Source organism: Coturnix japonica, chromosome 2 (genome assembly GCF_054131305.1).
Source record: "Coturnix japonica strain WE chromosome 2, WE-NBRP24, whole genome shotgun sequence".
NCBI classification, from domain to species: domain Eukaryota; kingdom Metazoa; phylum Chordata; class Aves; order Galliformes; family Phasianidae; genus Coturnix; species Coturnix japonica.
Window position 1 is genome coordinate 68,176,521 of NC_140664.1, and position 16,759 is coordinate 68,193,279.

At 38.1% G+C, this 16,759-nt stretch overlaps 1 protein-coding gene across 1 annotated transcript in view; it reads left to right on the top strand.

Annotated features, from left to right (window-relative positions):
* DCDC2 (doublecortin domain containing 2) overlaps window positions 1-16,759 on the top strand; it is a 44,310-nt gene that overhangs the window by 2,571 nt on the left and 24,980 nt on the right. The window contains 3 exon segments of the mRNA XM_032442511.2: window positions 1,037-1,088; window positions 15,796-15,872; window positions 15,989-16,120. Coding sequence (XP_032298402.2) covers window positions 1,037-1,088; window positions 15,796-15,872; window positions 15,989-16,120 — 261 coding nt within the window.

Here is a 16,759-nt window from a genome sequence, read left to right on the forward strand (position 1 = left end):
CCTATAATAATAAGGCATAATGAGATCCAAATCTTTCTTCCCTATCTTCAGTGATTAGCTTGATTACTTTCACCTTTAGCACATGAACTTCTGCCATTCCAAGCCTGGAATTGTAACATCTTGAGATATATTATTCTGGAGTGTCTCATTCTACACCGTTGACAACACAGAGAGCTAGAAACAAACCAAGGTCCTGCAGCTACTGTGAGCTGCATTCATGAGAAGGCCAGCTCATGAGGCTTTTGCATTGCTGGTAATGGACTAGAGCTGGTGCAGTCTGGGTACCTGAATAGCTGCCTGTTCATCCAGTTTAAGGGTTACTTATGCTTGGAGACTTATTTAATTCCTTTTCTTTAGAAAGGCAACATACACCTAGTCTACCACTGTGTGTTTTAATTGATGTTTTTGTGCTAATGCAGCAGGGAATACTCTAGAGGAGTGCTGTGATGTTCAAATGTTTGTGGGTTCGTTTGCTTGTTTTGTCCTTGGATTTTGTTTATTCATAAAATAATTGTGAAGATGCTCTTATTGTGTCATGATAAACCAGGATAAGATGTTTTGATGTGTCTGAGATGAGGATGTCTGAGAAAGGCTGAAACTCAGGTTGTGTAGATCCTTTTGAATTAGCCAACACACTGGTTGAACTTGAGTATGAAGAGGGGCTTTAAATGTATCAGAAACTTACTGTGAAAAACTAGGAGGAAAGATGGTAACCTAGAAAACTCTGCTAATCTAATATTGTGCTGATATTTATAGATGCATCCTTCCAACAAGTAGATTACTGGTGGTCTCTACCAAGTGCCAGTGATTGACTTGAATTTAAATGGATAGTTCTCCCTTACGTTTTGTATTCATTCAGAGGGCTAGCTTATAGATTTATATTAAGACTCCTTCATTAAAATCTTGAATTAGTTATCATTTATGTTACTGTGAGGCGTGGTAAATTTTAAGAGCTTCAGTGTTAAAAAGTATAAAATATCTGTATCCTCTAAGCTAGATGCTGCTGTAAATAATCAAATCTGTTTTTCTTCCACAGTTATCTGGACATAGGAGAAACAAAGAAAAAGCCTGCTGAAGTCAATAACGAGGTAGGTTGTCTGAAACATTTCAGATGTAAACCTGCAGTTAGTATCAGTGACATGTCTGAGTTTTTGATATATATTTAGTAAGTTCAGAAATAATATGATTATCCAGCATTCTGGATAGAACATAGTATTTCAATGATAATTCCTCTGATTGCTCTGAACACGATGAACTGAACTGATGGTCTTCCATTCAGCTTTCTGAATTGCCATATCTGCTCCTAAACTACTAAGAAAGAAAACTGAGTGGTATCATTCTTGCTCTTCAATCTTTCTTTTCATTCAGAAAGAGGTGATTGTACTGTGAACTTCAGGAGTTTTGGACAAGGAAATTTTCTTCTCTGCTAAAGAGACTTTTCAGATTGAAAAATCATGATTAATTGAAATGCTTTTTCCAGTCACTGCCAGTGACAATTGTAAACTTCTAATGAGTTCTAGCCCAGTATCTTCTGATCTCACCTTTTTCTTTTGAACAGTTATGCTATTAACTAAGGACACAACTGCAGGCTTCCAAAAAATTCACATGTGGGTTTTTGAGTCATGTGGCACTGTATTTCATATTGTACTTTTTAATCCTGTGTATGGATAGTAGTGATTCACAACATCTGAATTTCAGCTTTTGACTGACGAGAAGCATCAACTCACAAATGTTTCCATTTCTTCTGTCTTGCCAAGTTTCTAGCTGTTTAATGATTTGAGTCACATGTCTTGAGATGCCTCGTGCTAGAAGACATTCAGAAAAGAAGGTGTATTGCCACAGTTATATTTGCTGTGATATTTTGACACATCTTGTTCAGAGGCAGTGAAATATGACACGTGCATTTTGTATCTTTATGAGCTATCTTTGCTTGTGATTTTCCTTTTTTATTTTTTTATTTTTTCACCAAGTGAGCACAGTCAACAAGAGGGGTCTGGAGCACAAGTCTTATGAGGAGCAGCTCAGAGAGCTGGAATTGTTTAGCCTGGAGAAGAGGAGGCTCAAGGGAGACCTTATTGCATTCTACAACTTCCTGAAAGGAGTGTGTGATGATGAGGGGCTTGGCGTCTTCTCCCAGGCAACAAACAGGACCCAAGGAAAAGTCCACAAGTTGTATCAGATGAGGTTTAGACTGGGCATAAGAAGGAACTTTTTCTCTCAGAGAGTGGTCAGGCACTGGAATGGCTGCCCAGGGAGGCGGTGGAGTCGCCGTCCCTCGCAGTGTTCAAGTGGCATCTGTATAGGAAGCTAGGAGACATGGTTTAGTGGTTTTCTGTAGGTATGGTAAAGGGAGGATGGTTGGACTAGATGATCTTGTTTGTCCTTTCCAACCTTGTGATTCTGTGATTCTATGAAGGTCAAATTCAACAGGAGGTCATACGTATGATTTACAGGAACCATATAAATTTGCTCTTAGCTGGATTTTTTGCTCCTCTGTTTATGTATGGAATTAACTAGAACATTCTAGAGAGAGCTCTTTTGCTTTTGTGTCATTGTTTGTGTCTCCCCGTTGTTAAGGTATTTAACAAAGAAAACAGAACAATTAAAAAGAATAAGGAAAAAAAATTAAACACTGATGAGTCAGTCAGGTATACATACACCTCAGTTGCCGAGCTGTATAGGAAAATAAGTAACATATCTATACATCTGCACTAAGCTTTCTGGTCTCTTTTGTCCATGAATTCCGTATTTCACCTACTTCATTTTCTTGTTTCAGTCTTTAGACTCTTCTGAACAGCCTTTGTGAATCCTGCTCAAGCTATTTACTTGCTGCAAGGCAGGCAAAATCAAATAATTATTCTCAACTTTAGTTGTAACAGATCACATATATACTTTTTTCCAGAGAGAAAAGGTCTTTTCCAAAGCTCATGAATTTGCTGCAAACCTTTAACAGATTCTGATTATAACAGGAATTCTAAATATTGGAGCAATTATTGCAGAAGTCGTTCCTTTTATTTACCGTTGAACATTTGATGAGAGGCTTCTTTTACTTCTGTACTCAGTTCTCACTGTCTATTATCTGAGCACTTCCAGCTATCTCAGGGCTTTGAGGAAAACCAGTAAAAAACATCCGTTATGTCAACTCTCTTTTTTCCTGCTTGGCTCACTTTGCAGTCTCCATGATCTCCGTGGAGAGTTTAACTCTCCATGTTAAGTTTAACTTTATGTTATTGATTTATTTGAGGAGTCCTAAAAATGAAATGAAACCTGTTAATATTTTACAGATTTTTTTTTTATCTAGACTTATGAATAACATAATTATTTTGGGGAATAGGAAGGACTGCTTTGAAAGTATGCATGAATGGAGACATTTGTGGTCAGGTCTGAGTTGTAGAGTTCTGGTGAGCTTAGAGGAGGGGACATCAGGGAGGTTTGCTGACAGTCTCATACATAACTCCAGGCTAAAATCAGGGTGTGTTTTTAGGCCGGTCTTTGTCAGGACTATTCCTGTTCTCTTTGTCCTAGTGCAGAAATATTAAGCAATTCTCCTTCATCATCTCCACCTCTTATTTCTCTTCTCTCTCTAATTTCATTTCTTTATTCTTCCCCAACCCCCCCCCCCCCAAAAACCCAAAACAAAACATTTTTAGAACATGGAATTTGTCAGGGCTCTTGCATTAGTGCTCTGGACCATAGGCCATTCACACTATTTCAGTAATAATGCTTTTACTGTGAGACTTGACAATGCAATGACTACTCATAAAGCCTGCTCTTGGGGATCGCCTCCCACCCTTCTCACCTGACACCTGTTCATGTCCCACAGAAGCCTGGTCTTCCTCTGAACATGACCTCAAGGGTGAGCAACCACCGAAATAAATGCCTTTGTTCTGTGTTACTCCTGTTCTGTGTTACTCCTTGGATGTTGTGTTGAGGGACATGGTTTAGTGCGAACTATTGATGGTGGGTGAACAGTTGGGCTGGATGATCTTTTAGGTCTTTTCCAACCTTGGTGATTCTATGATTCTATGAATGCTGATAGTGCATCCAGATTTGAGGCAGTAGCTTTGCTAATGTTGTTGCCCTAGGAAGAGTTGGTCTTAAAGCTATTAGCACTGGTTTTATTATTCGACCTAAACTTATAAAGAACAGATGATGGGGCCAGACTTTTTTTCTGTAGCACTTAGAGATAGGACAAGTAGCAATGGGAGCAAACTGGAACAAAAGAAGTTCCATCTGAATATGAGAAACAACTTATTTGAGAGCAACAGAACACTGGAACAAGCTTCCCAGAGAGATTGTTGAGTCCCCTCCGGAGATATTCAGAACCTGCCTGAACACTTTTCTGTGCAGGCTACCCTAGGGAATCTGTTTTATCAGTGAGGTTGGACTAGATGATCTCCAGAGGTCTTTTCCAACTTCTACGACTCTGTGATGCTGTGGCTTTCTCTATACCAGATTTTAGAAGTATATCAACCTTGGCCTGGTGTTGATGACGGTCAGATTTCTGTACCTACATAGTGCTGTTTATCAAGGATTTGTAAGATGAAAAAAGATGGCAGAGAAGCACTGTTTGGGAAATTTGGGGTCCGTGGTTAAAGATGGTATTACTATGATTATGTGCAAGGGAATTAATTCTGGTTGCATACAGCACACTTTGACACTTGTTACCTATTAAGTAGGATTTTGTAGGTTGATCTCCAGCAAACAATTACATATTTAATTCCAATTCTGGTTAGCAAAAAGGAAAGAAAAAGGAATAAAGGCATACTGCATGTTGTGCATTTGTAGGCAGCTGTAAGTCTTTATCTGTATTATTTAAGCTGCCAAATGTTTGACATCTGTTCTTGCAAATATTTAACGTTTTTTGAACAAAGCATTTCAATTACTTTAAATTAGTATAGAAATAGAAAATGTGTCAAAATAGAATAAAACAAGAAAGAATTCTTGTTCAAGATGCAATATAAATACTGTGACCAAATTCATAAAGAAGAATAGATGAAAAATACAAAGCATTAATTTATTACTAAACTGTCTTCTCACTTCTCTCAGGGAGTGACAAAATATAGTAAGTACTATATCAGGAATAGGTCCCTCTACAAAAGTCTGTAACTGTGAGTCTGATCTTCTAAGGAAAGTGCTCCTCAGGAAAAATAATAATAATGAAATAAAACAGCAACAGTAAATTAAGTAATCTTCTTTACCTTAAGTGTTCCAATATCTTACTTAAAGAAATCCCCTAGTGTCCTTTCTTATAAGATGATGAACTTTAACATCTGGGAATGGATTTCTAGAGGCCCCTTCTAATCCCTAGGATTCTGAAAAGGGCAGTATTAGTTTTGCCTAGAATGACTTATTTCTTTTTTTAGCTGAAGCATCTCAAATACAATGGTTCTGATTGACTGCGTGTAATTAATGAATATACTGATGTTATATTTAAGAAATACACAGGAGAGCTAGGCTAACAAGTTGTTATGTTGAAGAAGAATGGATGGAGCATACCCTTATCATGGGCTTACTGAAAGACTCCATAAGGAACAATCTCCAAAAGAGATCCTTCCTCAGTGATAGTCAGCCCTTAAATGGTATCTAGCAGAGGTGGAGCTGGGCTTCACCCCTTCCGGTAGCACAGGAAGAGTATTGTCAAGATAGCTTGTGTTTCAGCCTTTTTTGTAGTGCATCAAGTGCACATAACACTTTATTTTCTAGGGCTTTTCTTTTAAAAATATGTATTACGTATAAAAATATTTTAAATATGACAGAAATAACAACAGTTATAATCTTGCAAAATAATTGTTGTCTTGGTCTGTGAGACACAGTTATTAGTAATAGTTGAGTCTTTAAAAACATTATTAAAAAAAGACCTTATCCAGTCTACTGAAATGCATCAGGTTTCACTGTTTTCTTCAATGAAATTATGTTATAATCTATAAAATCAATGATAGATTTCTTTAATCCATGTCTGGTCTCTTAAAATCTAATTTCTTATTATCTGGTTTCTTAAAATCTAATTCTACCAGTCTAAGACTTCCAAATGACTGAAGTATGGAAGTCAAACACACAGATAATAGGAAATAGCTATTGTTAGACATCCGTCTATCCCAGCTATAGACTTGAAATTGTGGTCTTGTTCTTTGTAGAATAATTTGGATTGGAAGGGACCTTTTAGATCATCTAGTTCCAACCTCCTGCTATAGGTGGAGACACCTCTCTCTAGACCAGGTTGCTCAAAGTCACATCCAGACTGGCCTTGAATCCTTCCAGAGAGGTGGCATTCACACCCTCTCTGGACAATCTGTTGCAGCATCTCACCACCTTCACAGTGAAGAATTTCTTTCTAATATCTAGTCTAAATCTACCTTCTTCCACTTTAAAGCCATTTCCCCTCATCCTGCTGCTACATGCCCTTATATAAAGTTCCTCTCCAGCTTTCCTGTAGGCCCCTTCAGGTACTGGAAGGCCGCTATAAGGTTTCCTCTGAGCCTTCTCTCCTGTAGGCCAAAGAGCCCTTACTCTCATAGCCTGTCCCCATAAGGGAAGTGCTCCAGCTCTCTGATCACCCCGAAGATCTTGTACTTCTGTGTGACGCTTTGTGTGTAGACCACTATTAATAGAGGATAACGAATGAAGAAGGGCTACATTAGCATATCCTCTCAGTTTCCCGATTTCTGAGATAAGCTTTGAATAAGTAACATTTGAGAAATTATCAAGTACATCTTCACAAATTATCCACTGCTGTGAGCTGCTAGAGCAGGTGGGATTAAAAACCACATCTTCATTATCTCTCTTCATCCACTGCTAGGGGTGCGAGTGCTTTCTTGACCATTTGTACTACACTTCATTTAACATTATCTGCAGTGCAGCAGTTTTGGAAAAGCCCCAGCTGTTCCATAGCTCTCATGCAGCTGTGGCACCAGAACAGTGTGCCAGTCAGCTCATTTTCACAGCACTGTTCAGATATAAGAGAAGAACAAACTAGAAATAAGGCAGTGAACACCAGTGATGAAGACAGAAGGATTGTCTGTATGAGTAAATTTTTATCTGACTCAAGTTTTTCACTGATATAGCACTACTCTTTTCCTACTACTCTTTGACAAAATGTCTTTGCCCTGTATCACTGTGGTAGCTAACATGCATGGAGGGCTGAAGCAAGCTTCTTAGAAAAAGTCTTTTAAAAAGTTTTTAATTCACATTTGGTGGCTTTTGCAGCCAGCTAATCCCCCAGAACTGTCACATTTATCTCAGTTTAGACTTTCTGAGAGGAGAGTGGGGTACAGAGTAAATCTGAATTTCTGGCTTCTCCCTCTTTAAACCAGAGAAAATGGTAAGGAAAGGAACTTCTGAAAGGAACATGTGAAACCTGTGCACTGCTCAGATGGCATCCAGGCTCTTGATTGTTTTGAAGCCCCTGGCGGTGCCCTCCTGCTGTAATAATATGTCTCAAAACCTTTAATTAAGTTACTTATAGAGAACATACCAAAAACATTTCATCCTGGCCCAAGCTTAAGCTTTGATACAAGATATTCCTCAGGCATGTGTCTGTCCTTCACTTCTTTTGGCAGCTGAGTTTCATGTTTTGAAAGAGAAATTTGTGTTCTGGTGAAGGTGATCTGCAAGTATAAATACGTTTTAAATGATGTGCCTGAGGAATCTAGCAAATCTCTAGAGGAAATCTGACCAACATAGTTACCATTTGTTTATTGTAAGAGTAATTGTTCGCTAAAAAGCACTGAAGATTATTTTCCAATTATTATGTGTGCAGTGTGGACATTCATATTTCTTCAGACATTCTCTCTGATCTAAATGGTCCCTCCCTGTGCTCTCAGAAAGATTAATTTTACTTGTCGTTGGGTAAGGTTTGTGGTAAGTTGCTGAAGAATGAATGGGGCTTTAGGATTTGCAGATTCTGGGGGTAGCTATTTGTTAGAGAAAACTGTGTTGTTCAAGGAATGGAACAATATTACAAATATCTAAAATTACCAAATTATAAACATCTAAATTGTAGGAATTGAGTTGATGGGGCCGGACTCTTTTCAGCAGTGTGCAAGAGCAAGGTGCAACGGGCAAAAACTGCAACACAAGTTCCATATGAACATAGGGAAGAACTTCTCTTTTTTCTGTGTACAGGATACAATTATCTTAAGGTTAGGAAGTGCCTGAAAATCACACAGTCACATAATGGCTGAGGTTGAAAGGGACCTTTGAGTCCACCTGGTTCAACCTCTGCTCAAGCAGGGGCAGACAGAGAAAGGTACCCAGATCCATGTCCAGGTAGCTGATGAAGATCTCCAAGGAGGAGACTTCACAGTCTCTCTGGGCAATCTGCATCAGTGCTCCATCACTGTACAGTAAAGAAGTGCTTCCAGGTGTTAAGAGAGAGTCTCTTATATTCCAGTTTGTGCCCACTGCTTCTTGTACTGGCTCTGGGTGCCAATGAAAAGAGCTTGGCTCTATCCTCTTTGCATGCTCCTATTGGGAATTTATAGACATTGATGAGATCCCCCCTGAGCCTTCTCTTCTCCAGCCAAATAGTTCCAGCTCTCTCAGCCCCTTCTCATAGCTGAGCTGCTCCCACCCCTTCATTACTTCAGTGGACTCTGTTGAACCCTCTCCAGTATGCCCAGGTCTCTTCCACTTGGGGGGTGGCCCAGAATTAGACATGATACTCCAGATGTTGCCTCATGAAAGCTGAGTAGAATATTCCCTAGTAAATATCTTAGAAATTATTCCAATATGCAAAAGTTACAGTCATCTGCTACCAAAACAATGTATACTCACAGGAGTAAGTGTGTTTTCTGTGTTTTTGTTGTTGTTTTGTAACACACAAACACAAATGGTGGTGTACAAAATTACTGTACACAGAATATTTATATATCTGGGAAGAAATTATGGATAAAAGTCCACTTCATAATTCTATGCCATTATTAAAACAAAACAAAACCCTACTATTTTGTAATTCTACATCTGAACAGCTCGATTGCTTCTACTGCTGTTAGAAGTCTGAGTAAGGAACTTATAGTTTCTCTGAGGTGCAGTGTAATTAGGAGTTATACTGTGGGTGCGATATGGGAAAGGTAAAATAAACTAAAAAAAGGTATGAAAATGTTAAATAAAATAAAATAAAAAAAAAAAAGGATATACATCTTTAATCTCTTGAGCAATATCTTTAATAGTTAAGCTTTCTATTACACTGTTTGGTATTTAGTATCTTGGTAACATAATTAGGAAAACAAGATGTACAAAACAGATACTCTTCCTGAGTGTTTATAATCTAATGCCAGGAGGATTTGGAGAAGAATTGTCTAGATATCCCATTAAAATATAGCTGTGTCTTTTTTTCTCTAATTGCCTTGTAAAAATTACTGTTTGCATAGTCCTGTATGAAGAACTATGCAAGAAGAGATGCCAGTGCTGAAGCTTTTAATGCTGCTGCATGTTAAATTTGCTTACTGTAAAGCATTAAAAACTTTTAACTCTGATTAAAAATGAGGAAAAAAATGATCTTATTATGATTGATCTTTATTCTTCAGCCGTCACTGTTCACAGGTTTAGGCCATTCTGGTCAGCCATGAAGATCAGAGGCTTCTTTTTGGTTTAAATGTGTAATGAATTTAGGGAAGATGCTCAAGCTCTGAGGCATAAAAATTGTAAGAATTGAAAATATTATGTCAGTGACATAAATCAACATCACAATTTGCTTTGCTTGGATAGTATCTGCATTATTGATCCCATTGTTGTGTATGTGCTATGCAGTGTAGGTGGAGTATCATGCAACTCAGAAGAAATAGGAGTTATTCTTGGGATCCAAAAGCAACACGGATGTGATACGATTTTGGAGCCCTGCACAGACTAAATGCCTAAATGCCTGGCCAGATAAAGCCATGCTATAATCTGATTTAGGAACTCTGGAGGTATGGCTCCTAATCAAGTGCCCCTGAGCTATAACACATCCTGGATGAAACATTTTTCTTTTCAGGATTTAACAAAATGAAGCAAAACTTCCCCTAGATACATGGGATATTTATGCACCAGTTCTCTTACCATGGGTGAAAAGGAGGGTGATTTACCTTGGAAGTAAACATAGTGACCCCAGCTATTTCTTTCAGAAAAGAGTGGCTTTAAACACTTTGGGAATTCTATAGGATCCTTGTGATCTATAAGACACAGTGAGTCTATATGTGCCTGTTCTGTCTGATATAGCTAATTTCTGACTCATCTCTACTTTGTATGGGCTAAAAAGTTTGTGTACAGCTGTGATGTTGTGATCTACTTTATATATACCTGGAAATCCAACCAGTTAATAGGAGTTTGAATATTCGTATTCATTTGTACTTATGCCAGCAGGAAGGCCATTAGTCTTTTGCTCAAGGCTGTTTTTACTATCCAGTGTACCATCTAGCAATGTAACATGGCCAGGGAAAAGTAAATTATCTAGATTTATTACTGTGTAGGATAAATGAAACATTTTTGTGCTGACAAAACTCCTCTGTGAATCTGATTCATATTTAGTCAAAATGTACTAGGATGCCCATTCCTAAAATGTCACATTCCTATGAAGTAGGTAAAATATTTCTTATGTTGTAATAGCCTTAGAAAAAGTCACTTTTATCTTTCTGATTTGCTTTTGATCACTCAACCTTGAACATTCCTTTGTTTCACATCATCGGATGGTGACTGTATGTATAAATGGGGTTTTAGTTCTTTTGACCCCTGTTCTACCCTAAGGGAATGCAAATATTTGTTCTCTTTTTTTTTTTTTCCTGTGCACATTGATTAACAAACAGGCAATTGTAACAAACTGGTAAAGCCACGGCTCACTGCATGAGCTGATAAAGTTGGTATGTGACATTGTGTTGAAATATTAAAACTTCCAAAGCTTAAAGTGACGTGAGTAATAAGTGAAATGTTAGTAGTGCCCAAGATATTATTAATAAACCATTGAGAAAAGCAAACTTTTAAACTGGTATAAACCAAACTCACAGAGCACCTGGTTCAGAGAGGTGAGGTTTCTTGGCTGATGTCTTTCTGCCACCCAGCATGGCTTCATAAATTCTGTAAACCCATAAATACTGCTGGACAGGACTCTCTTCTGGTAAGAAAAGGAAATAAATCAGTGACACCATTTCTTTCCCAGTCCTTCATGGCTGCCTGTGAAATTACTATCAGACAATTATTACACTGGAGGGAAAAGTCAAGCTAAGAATGTCCCATTCCTATTTTGAACTATTCTCCAGTGCATAAACATCACTTCATTTTTGGAAATTTAATATGCAGCATGGTAAGTTCAGAGGACAATTAAAATACTACTTAGTGAGCAGTATACTTTTATGATATAGGACTGATTCTCTGAAGTGTCACACACCTTTCTCAAGTCCCAGGTACCCAACAGAAACAAACGTTGAGCAGTTTGCTAAGTCTGTCCTACTTTCCAGCTTCTGGTTGAATAGAGTATGTGAAAAATGTAACATGGCACTTGTAGAAGAATCATAGAATCACAAGGTTGGAAAGGACCTACAAGATCATCTAGTTCAACCATCCTTCCATTACTGTTGCTACAGCAAGCCACTAAACCATATCTCATAGCTCCTTATCCAGACGCCTCTTGAACACTGCCAGGGATGGCAACTCCACCACCTCCCTGGGCAGCCATTCCAGTGCCTGACCACTCTCTGAGAGAAAAAAATTCCCTCTTATGTCTAGTCTAAACCTCTCCTGGTACAAAGAAAAATCTTTACGCATAGGGAGAAACCAATAATTTTACCTGAGCCGAAAGAAATAGGTAATATTTCGCTGCATCTCCATTTTAGTGATTATTTTTTTCTTTTTACTGGCTATTTGTGAAGAAATGAAAAACATTCTTTCTAAGGTTTTAGTTCAAACCAAAGTGTGGGCTGCTCAGAGACCTTACCTAAATAGCTGTTTTTCAATTACGGCACTTTTCCTTTAGTGCTGTACATCTAATCTGTCCTTAATATAGCAAGTATTCTAGAACTGAGTGCCAGGACCATCTACAATATTTGAAAAAGGTTGACTTCTTTTAGTTGATCTTCAGTCTTTCACAGTGTCAGCTGAATGTAAGCATTATAGAAAATTTTGAATGAAAACTGTATTGAGTTGATGTGTAAATGTACGCACATACACAAACAATGTACGTGGCTACATATAGCTCTGTATGCATGCTTGTTCAAAATGATTTCCACAGAAAAACTGTTTTTAATGTAAGTATTTATGATAGTAAGCCTGAGTGGATAGGTTGGCTGTTGATTGTTTTGTTTTGTTTTTGTTTTGCCAGCAGTCAACAGTGGAAGATGTAAGTACTTATAGTAGATTATGTGATGTCTTGTGTGTGTTTGCTAAGTGTGTTGTACATGATTGTTAAATTTCGTGAATATTTAGCATATTTTATAACAATAAATGTTGTATAAAATGTCATAAAGTAACTATACTTTATTCTGTTGGTTTTTTTTCTAACATTGCACCAGCTAAATGCTTAGCTGCCTAGTGGCTTTGTGTTTTCAAAGGAGTGTTAAGAGGCACTCAGCTGCAGCTAACATTCAGCAGCACATATTCAACTGCAGTGAGCTGTGCCTGAAGATGTGTGCTTAGCTCTAAGAGACACTCTGTAGAAAGTATTCTGAAATTCATTTTTTTTTTTTCCACAAAGATCTTTGCTCCTAGAGCCTCGCTGATGTTGAATTCAGCTGTTTTACTTTTCTCAGGCTCTGCCAGGCACTTCACTAAGTTTATGAGCAAGTAGCAGCTGTTCTCTGCATTGAGAAGGTTCCAGTGTACTCTTATTGTAAGGGAGATTGTACGAAGGAGGAAATTCTTGATAGAATGGTAGGGTAAAAATTCTGGTGGTTTTAAGAGTCAGAGGTCCCATAGTGCATTTCCAAGCTTAGGTGGCTCTTGCTTAGGTGGCTCTTCTTGCATTGCAGATTCCCATCTGATTAGTTTTATCTTGTTTGCTTAAGTTTCAATTAGTATTATATTTTCTCCTTCCTTTTTTAAATGTTTTGTGTTCCTGTTGTATGTTGCATAGTACTGCACATGAATATCTTATGGCAAATTATGAAACAAGCATTTGGTAGTAGGATGTGGAAACTGCTCTTTGATGGTCCCTCCAAACCTCTCTGAAAATGAAAAAAACTTAAAGATAAAATCATAATGGCCCAGAACATTGACTAATGTAGATATGCTCAAAAATGCTGATGCAAATGGGAAGAAAAGGATCTAGGGGTCTAGTGATGTTGATCTGTTAATGTAAGCACAAACCTTCACGTCTTCATTAATGTGTAACTGTAGTGCCTTAGGGGTCAGGCTATTCCAGACAGTGCAATGTTGTGGTACCTCCTACATGAGAAATACCAGCAGTCTCATGTATTCTTTAATTAAATCCCCTATCTAGTCTTCCTCTGGAGTGAGTTTTCATAACTCTACATACTTCAAAGGAACTGCACTGATTTGTAGTAGCTAAATACTTGGTATTTTATTGATGTCTGCCACTGCAAATTTAAACATTGTGGCTTGCTTTAGAAATTAAAGCTCTTTTCACACCTGAAAGCAGTTTAACATTAGGCACAGAAGTTGTTCTAAACAATATGAGATAGAAACTTGAAGATTGTGGTGGCCAAAAAAAACCACCTGCCCAGTGTTTTAAGCACACCCATATTATCACAATTATCTTAGCATTTCTATTTGCTGCTTCTTATGGCCTTACATTAGCAAATCACAGAATCACAGAATTGTAGGTGTTGAAAGGGACCTCTAGAGATCGAGTCCAACCCCCCTGCCAAAGCAATGTAATACTATATTAACATACAATTTCCACCTTCTAATACAGGAGACAAGTTTGATTTAGGCACATTTAACAAAATCATACAAGTTTGTATTTTGTTCTGCTGTAGGCTGCATTTCGAAAAATATTGAGTGTCTGTCCACGCTGACCCTATCTTACCATTTCCTGCAGCTTTGTTGTCTGAGAACAGGACCGCCTTTTATGCTTCAAAAGGCTGCCAGAAATATTAATAACTCCTTGAGAGAGCAATTTAAAAGCCAGACTTGCAAGGTGATACCACAGTATCTATTACTGGCAGAAATACAATCCTTTGAATCATAAATGAGCCCTTAGCATTTGTCAGGTTACGTGTTTTCTCAGGGGCCTAGTGATTAGGCTGCATGCAATAACACCATGGTCTTCTGAGTGGCCTGCCTCAAAATTAATGGTTTCATCAGCTTGTAGGAACAAGTAAATAATTGGGCACACCTGGGACTATCCTGAAGAGCTTCTGCACGTTTAGGGAACGCTTTCTAACTAGTGCTGGTAAAGTGTGGGTCATAGAAACCTGAGCATTGCATTGCAGACAGGATCTAAGTGTGGTTTTATGGTCTCATCAGAGTTTGGAGTCTATCTGTCTTTGCATCTTTCCATCTATCTATCGCATTGTTTTCTTTTTCAATTTGAAATATTTGAAATACTGCATAACTTTCATTTCAGTATAGTAATATTAATGTTGAACATCCTGATTGATGTCTGATATCTGTTCAGTACAGGGAATAATGTTAGAAATGTCCATGCTTTATTTTGCAGCTCCATTTTCTTGAATCACATCTCTAAAATGAGAATAGTATTCAGCAACTTTTATAAATTACTGATCCAAAAGAATGGAAAAACCCATACACGAGTGAAAAAAAAAAAACTTATTACATTATAGCAGTAAGACCTAGATGTCATCAATTTATAAGCAATACGCCAATGAGTCAACTATATTCCAATCAGAAAATTTTATTAATTGTAACGGGTAAAACAAAAAGGCAATTCAGCGCTGGACGACAGGGGGATTATCGTTCCTCCAACTGCCGCGCGTTCCTGTTCCTTGCAACTTCTTTTGTATTGTCAGGTCCCGGGTGTGCTGGTATCCGACTGGTCGGCCTTGGTCGTTAGGCTAGTGTGTCGTTAGTTGATTGGTCCTTTCTTGAGACTTGCTGAGACTTGCAAAATCTACCTGTAAATTCGCGCGCTTTACAAACATTGTTGCCACATCCTGGTCTTAATGAGCAAACACTTTATCACACTAGAGGTAGCATTTATTATTAAAATGTGATTTGTTTTCAATTGCCTGAGCCATAGTTATTAGCAGTGACAACTAAGAAAGTAAGAACAGTGTTTGGAATTGCTTTCTCATGTGCCTCAGAATGTTGGCTGAGAAGCCTCCAAAGACACCCATATACTGTTTCCAGTGAGAGATGAGAATTTCTCTATGCTATGCTGCACTTTTGTTACTGTCAGAAAGATTAGTGCAGCAGAAAGGCCATACAAGAGTGGAATGGCAAAGCCAACAAACAGGAAAGGAATAATCACCCGTCTCTGAAGGTCTAGGCTTGTAGGGAAAAACTCCACAAGCGATGGATCTCTAACCGAAGATCCTTCCCCAGCAGCAGTCAGACCTTAAATGAGGTCTAAGAGAGGTGTAGCCACGCTCTACTCGTTCTGGTCAAACAGCTGAATTGCCTTCACCTGTGCTCCCAGGGCTGACCTGATCCTATTTTCAGTCAGTGGTTCAGGCCATGACTCTACAGTTCCCATGCAACTATGCTATGGTTGTCATTCAACAAGCCTATGGAGCTGCAGTAATAACTGTCTATGCTTTGTAAAAGGTGAAGCTGGGGTGGAATAATAGGCATATTTAAAAACAGGATTTTTTTTCTCCAGGTTCTCCACTCTTCTTGTTGGTAGTCAGGGAAAGCTCTACTCCATTGTGAAGACTGAGCGATTTCTATTTCTCTTTGTCCTTGCAGGTCAAGCCAGTTACTCACAGTAGAATTGCTGTGTCAGCACGGTTTAGAAAACCACTCCAAGAGCCCTATACAATTTTGTAAGTTGAATTTACAGTTACTGAGAGGTTCCCTTTCTCTCCCTTTCTCTCGTCTTAACTCAGATGATTTTTGCTTTAAATGGTCCTTCAAATTGTATTACTTTGCTTTATTTCAGCCTGATTGCTAATGGAGACCTTATTAGCCCTGTAGTACGACTCCTTATTCCCAGGAAGACCCTGAATCACTGGGACCACATTCTTGAAATGGTTACAGCAAAAGTTTCTCTCAGAAGTGGAGCTGTGCACAGGTATCAGGAGGCTGAATATTTGTGAGATACAGTTGCTATGTTTACATATATTTTTAAAATTCTAGAAGTAGATAATTGATCATGCCTGCTTTATGGGAATTTCCTCTATAAGAGCGGTCTTTAGAACTCCCTTCTATGATTCTGGGAACCTGGAACTACATTCACTCCAGATCAGTTTCATTTCAACTGCTTTTTAAAAAGAAAAATAAACTCCACCAAAGCTCTTGGTATTATTCAATTTCTTATCTAAATGATATTTCTTGTCTAAATGCTTAATTAGCAGGTATGTAATAGTACGGTAATAGTCCAACATAGGTAATATAAATACTGAAATAGCATGTTAAAATGACACAAGTGGCCTCTGTAAAGCCTGTCAAAATATCTGGAATGTTCTTTTTGCCTTTAATTTTGATAGATTTTTGTTTGTGTTTTGTTTTTTTTTTTAAATTTTTATTTTTTAACTCACTGGGGCAAACGATTTCAAGGAAAATGTTTTATATCATTTGGTCTTTGCAGATCTGTTCTCTGACAAAGGTATGCTTTATAATTAGTTAGCTCAACCTCCTGGTAAGAGTCAGGGCTTTCCAGTATTTTCCACTACTCTAGTTGTTACAATATCCCTTGCGTACCTCGTAGATA